The 6,409-nt window shown below is 36.8% G+C and overlaps 1 protein-coding gene across 1 annotated transcript in view; it reads right to left on the bottom strand.

The window, feature by feature from the left end:
• The window catches only part of HELLS (helicase, lymphoid-specific), a gene marked incomplete at its 5' end in the record, with an annotated part of 40,628 nt that extends 34,220 nt beyond the window's left edge, over positions 1-6,408 (bottom strand). The window contains 2 exons of the mRNA XM_005884071.2: positions 1,259-1,381; positions 6,331-6,408. Of these exons, the coding sequence (XP_005884133.1) occupies positions 1,259-1,381; positions 6,331-6,408 (201 nt within the window). The remainder of the gene's footprint in view (positions 1-1,258; positions 1,382-6,330) is intronic.
• Position 6,409: the final 1 nt, after the last annotated feature.

Genomic DNA, 6,409 nt, shown 5'->3' with positions numbered 1-6,409 from the left:
TAAAGATTTAATTAAAAAAAAAAAAGGGGGGGGGGGCAGGAATTCAGCCATGAAAACGTATAAAACCTTGCCATTCGTGACAACCATATATGGACCTTGATGGCAGTATGCTAAGTGAAACAAGTCAGACAGAGAAAGATAAATCCATATGATCTCACTTATGTGTGGAATCTTAAAAAACAAAAACCACATTGATATAAAGAACAGATTGGTAGTTGAGGGGGAGGAGGAAATGGGTGAATAAGGTCAAAAAGTATAAATTTCTAGTTATAAAATAGACTACACTTAATATTGTACTGTATATGTGTAAGTTACTAGAAGAGTAAATCTCAAAAGTTCTCGTAAGAAAGAAAATTTTGGCCCTGGCCAGCATGGCTCAGTTGGTTGGAGCACTGTCTTATACACTAAAAGGTTGCGAGTTCGATTCCTGATCAGTGCGCATACCCAGGTTGTGGGTTGATCCCCAGTCGGGGTGTGTATGGGAGGTCGATGAACTTCAGGGTGTGTAACTGCTCGATGAACATATCCTCGGGTGAGGATTAAATGAAAAGGAAGAACATTTTGTTAACTATGTATGGTGATAGATATTAACTAAACTTATTGTGGTGTTCATTTTGCAATATATAAATAGTATGTCATTATGCTGTACACTGGAAACTAATATGTCAATTATACCTCAAAGGGGGACAGGCAGGAATAATTTTTTGCAGTTGATGATTATGTTAATTACCTTACTTGTGGCCTCATAGGTGTACACATATGTAAGTCTAAACTTAGAAAATTATTCATTTTAAGAATGTGCAATTTTGTCCATGTCAGTTATATCTCAATAAAGCAATTAAGAAAGTCAACAACAAAATTCACAATTTCCAACATCCAAAAAAATCACTAGACAGGACAAGTCAGTTAACAGGTGAATACAGAATAAATGGTGGTATATTCATAATAGAATGTTTCTCGGGAATGAAAAGAATGACCTACTGAGTAAACATAAGTGAATCTCAAAAATATGCTGAGCTAAAGAAGCAAGACACAAAGAACATTTACCATACGACTCCATTTATATGAAATTCTAGAAGAAAGAATATTAATATATAGTGACAGAAAACAGAATCAGTGGTGGCTGTCACTGAGGAATAGGGATTACTCAACAAGAGAACTTTTAAAAATGACAGAAATGTTTTTTCATCTTGATTGTGCTGACAGTTACACAAAACTATACTTTGGTCAAAAGTCATCATCAATCACATATACATACCTCTAATTGTTGTTGTTCCATTTTAGTCAATAAAAATTTAGAGTAGATATTGCTTTTTTCAAGCAAATGTTGAAGTCTACGGTACCGAATGTCCACGGACTCTCTATCCCAGGACTTGTGAGCCTATCCAAAGGAAAAGCTTCCATAATTATTGTCATACATTGACTTTTTGCATAAGGTGTAACAACACTGGCTAAACAAATGTTCTTTAGATTTAATATACTTCATGTAACTAATGAAAATTTTAAAAGAATATTAAATAATTTACTAAAAAGATTTTATTTTCCAAACCAAAAACTAGAATAGCTGAAAAAACATGATTCTTGGGCTCAACAGGCAATCTGGTAATATGAAAGCATGGATACCAAAATATTGAAATTTCAGACACTGGACATGTAGTTACTGTCATTTACTAAGTTGAGGGCCCCTTTAAAAATACTTGCAATTAAAGTTAGAAAGTGAGTACTGAATTCTAGTTGGAATTTAGTGTTTAAAAAATCAAATAAAAAAAATTATATACCAGTTTTAATTGAAAGAACATTAGAATTACAAAATAATGCCATTGGTGAGGGAATAGAACATTTCAGAATCGTAAAACTGTGTTGTTAAAATATTGAAACGTGTTAAATCTATTGATTTCTTTCAAGCCTTTTCTCTATCCTCCTGCAGCATTGTGTTCCCCAGTTTTCCCCTTATTTTTTAGTTTTCTTTTACTTTATCGTTCACCTCTGTACAACTTCTGATTTCAAAGTTCTACTTTATTGCTTTTTAAATTACTGCATATTACTTTTGCATACCATTTGTTGAGTGATTTCTAAGCATCTACAATAGTGGATTCACAATGATAAATGTTTAATATTTTAAAAGAACAGCACAAGACAGAAAACATAAAGGCAACAAATACTATAGTTCAGTGGCCCACACACTTTTTCTATGAAAGGCCAAAACATAAATATTTAAATATTTGAGTACCATATGGTTTTTACCACAAATACTCAATTATGCTTTTTTACATAAGAGCAGTCATGTACAGTATGTTAATAATGAACATAATTGTGTTTCAATAAAACTATTTAGTCAATAGGAACAGGTCAAATGCAATTCATAATTTGCCAAGCCAGTATAATCTGAATTCAAAGTAAAGCATTAGGTGGGCTGAAGTGAAACAATTGAGAGTTGACTTCACCTATTGAAACCAAATATATGCAAATCCTACCAACCATCAATTCCACTCCTAAGACAAAGAGTGAGCCAGTGTGTGAGATGGACCTAGGTAGCATAATTTAATTAATTTTAATTTAATGATTAAAGCTTGACCTTATAAATCAGGCACCATTGAATATTGGCTTTTGCATTTCCTAGATCTCTCGAGAGCAGCGGTTCTCAACCTGTGGGTTGCGACCCCTTTGGGGGTCGAACAACCCTTTCACAGGGGCCGCCTAAGACTATCAGAAAACACATATATAATTACATATTGTTTTTGTGATTAATCACTATGTAATAATTATGTTCAATTTGTAACAATGAAAATACATCCTGCATATCAGATATTTACATTACGATTCATAACAGTAGCAAAATTACAGTTACGAAGTAGCAACAAAAATAATTATGGTTGGGGGGTCACCACAACATGAGGAACCGTATTAAAGGGTCTCAGCATTAGGAAGGTTGAGAACCACTGCTCTAGAGTTTCTCTCAAAATAAATTTATTCTCTATTACAAAACCAATGACAATAAGACACTTATGGATAAAAATAACCAAAGTAACACATTACACAAAAAATATTTTAAAATCGCCCATAATCTTACCCATGAAGTTAATCTGTTAATATCTTATCAAACTCGATTTCAGTTCTTTTAAAACAGCCTTTCTTTTACTATTACCAATATACTACCGTGATTACCATAGGCAGTCAATGAATGAGGTGGGTCTTAGAAATGGGGAGATGAAATTACTTAGGACTTCATAAAATGAATTCTTAAATTTTTAACTTTATATATTTGTTTAAAAATTTAGTGAAAAGTATTCTGGGCTTAATATACATATATTTGCTAGCTTAAATCCTGTTCACAATAAATTAGCAGCCATTTCTTAAAATTGAAGCTTTAAGGCCGAACCGGTTTGGCTCAGTGGATAGAGCGTCAGCCTGCAGACTCAAGGGTCCCGGGTTCGATTCCGGTCAAGGGCATGTACCCTGGTTGCGGGCACATCCCCAGTGGGGGGCGTGCAGGAGGCAGCTGATTGATCTCTCTCATCGATGTTTCTAACTCTCTATCCCTCTCCCTTCTTCTCTGTAAAAAATCAATAAAATATATTTTAAAAAAGAAAAGAAAATATTATTAAAAAAAATAAATAAATAAAATTGAAGCTTTAAGATGCCATCATGAACAATTTACAATTAATGTAATTAGAATACTATGCCAATGGTTAACCTTTAAACCCAGTCTTAAATATTTCAAAATAATTTTGCAGCAAATCTTATCATTACTTGCCAACGCTCTATCCACCGAGCCAAACCGGTTAGGGCTCATTACTTTTTCTTGACTTAACTTTATTATGTTATAGTAAGGTGAGAACACGGCAGGGAGTGAATCTCGAGTACAGTGAGTGTATGCTAACAAGAGACCAAAGGCATCAATAAAATAAATTCCCTTTGTCTACCCCACAATCTCTCCCAACACAACCCCAGATTTTGGGGGTGGGAGGAGTTATATTTCAGTCTACACAATATAAACTATTTTCCTTTTACCTCTCCCAAGATCTCACCTTTTCCCTCCCCCACTTCAGCACATTAACTGCTACACTTAAGTATTCTAGACTAACAATGGCTTCTTTCTAAAGGAAATGCAGGTTAAAATCACATGAATGTCAAAGTCATTGTCCAGGCTCTTTACAAACGTTATAATCTCCTAAAGCAAAGTAAATGCTTCTCATTAAGACTTAGGCTGGCTCTTCCTCTGGTAAGTATATTCTTCTAAATATATGCCCATAAATACTGTATTCTCTGGAAAGGAAAAAGATCTTTATTCTTCTACAGTGAGGTTTTTGGCCTCCAAAGACCTGTAGGTAGAGACTCATTCTTATAACTTTCTCCAAGATCACATAGAAAATAATTTATAAATGTCAAGTGCAAAAATTAATCAAACTAGTTCAATACTTACATAAAAAGACAACGTAATAACAATGGAGCACAATACAAGGCTTTTAACAAATTATACCCTTGTATTAGGATTAAAAAGAACTATATGCTTTATTCATGGAAGAACTTAAAGTGGATTAAAAATTGCTATTTTAATTGTATAACTGCTTTTAAAAAAGAGCTAGCTGTACTATACTTATCTCTCAACAACAATTCTAAAAAAAGTTTAGAACTAATTGCAAAATGTTCAAAAGTTTAAAAATATCACTGGAAGCAGAAATCATTTTGATTGCTAGTTTCATCAGCTAATACTCATGGTACTAAAATTTTGACAGCTTGTTTTCCAATGTAAAAATGTTTCTTCCTCTTACTATGCATTCTGGGAATGCATTCTTATTGTATTCCTTGAATGATAGTTCCTTACCCAACAATCTTTGTAAAATTGAAGATACATACTATACAAAAGTGAAGGATTGATCACTCTTACAACATCTGAAGTTGATACTATCTATTTTGACACTTGTCCCAGGATTCCTCCTGTAGAATGTACCTGATAAGTATATTTATTTCACTTACATAATCTATTATCTGTGTTATGTGATAAATTACAAAATATTCTTTTACCATACTTAGAAATTCAATAAAATTTACTGATTGCCACATGCAGAGTCTACAAAAACGAAAGTGATGTGCCCTCAATAAACAAAGTGAGAAAGAGTCAAGTAAGTGATTTTAAAAATACTATGGAAATTCAGGGAATGAGGAAAGGTGGTTGGTTCAAGATCAAGCTCCCAATTCTATTAGAACCTGTTAACATATTACCTTAACCGACTCTGGTCAACTACGGATAATCAGAACGGCGGAGCCTGTTACTGGCATGCAAGTGCAGCATGGTCTGCCATTTACTGGCAGCGGGGACCCAGGCAACCTGCAAGTGCCGGTTTCCTCATCCCGAAAATGAGGCGAGAACAGAACCTACCTCACAGAGTAATTTGCCTTTGGAGGCCACTATTTCCCAGGATAAGTGGTTTTGTAATGACAAGGAGTTAGTTCAATACTAATATGTATTTCCCTAGAGGGGGATAGGGTTACGGACAAGAACGCTGGAGCCACACCGGCTTGGTCTTATGTAAATGGAGGTAGCAGACCAGTGGGAGCGCCAGGTGAATCATTTCGAGAAAACAACTTGGCAGGGGGTCGGTCATAATTAAGCAGCAGGGCGGGACTTTCTCGTCGGAGTGAAATGTATTTCGGAACTGAATTTTCAAGAGGTTAAAAACTTCTTTTAGTGGCCGACAACATAGATACTCTGTACGTGAAAACCACCAGGAGAATAACTTAGGGGAAAAGCACACCACGCTTTTTCCTAGAGTCTCAAGCGGTAGCCCCCCAAAGTACCAACAAGCAAGCGGGTCGCTTTCAGTGGTTCTCAACCTTCTGGCCCTTTAAACAGAGTTCCTCATGTTGTGATCCAACCATAATACTATTTTCGTTGCTACTTCATAACTGTAATGTTGCTACTGTTATGAATCGTCATGTAAATATCTGATATGCAGGATGGTCTTAGGCGACCCCGGTGAAAGGGTCGTTCGACCGCCAAAGGGGTCGCGACCCACAGGTTGAGAACCGCTGGCTTAGGTGGCAATCAGCCCTGAAAAAGCACTCCCCATCGACTCTGGGAACATTAAAACGCTAACCCAGCAATGCGAACGGCTCTCACAAGAGCGAGGGGGCCACGCTGGAGGCCAGAACGACCTCCCAGCAGCATCATTCGAAGCACGTGTCAAGGTTCCCCACAGATAAGCATCGTAAACACACGGAGGAGAGACGAGACCCGCTTAAAGCTGACGAGGCCGGCTGGTCCACGGACCCAGACCCCCGCTGCGGAAGCGCCGGTCACCGCCGGCTCAAGGGCAGACCCCGAGTTACCTTTTCCAGCATCTGCCGCTCCCTCGCCAGCCCCGCCGCCTCCAGCTGCTCTTCCTCCTCCAGCATGGCCGGGGTGATG

This window comes from Myotis brandtii, unplaced genomic scaffold (assembly GCF_000412655.1).
Source record: "Myotis brandtii unplaced genomic scaffold, ASM41265v1 scaffold810, whole genome shotgun sequence".
NCBI lineage: Eukaryota > Metazoa > Chordata > Mammalia > Chiroptera > Vespertilionidae > Myotis > Myotis brandtii.
Note: the sequence above shows the minus strand (reverse complement) of the source record. Positions and strands in the feature narration are given on the sequence as shown.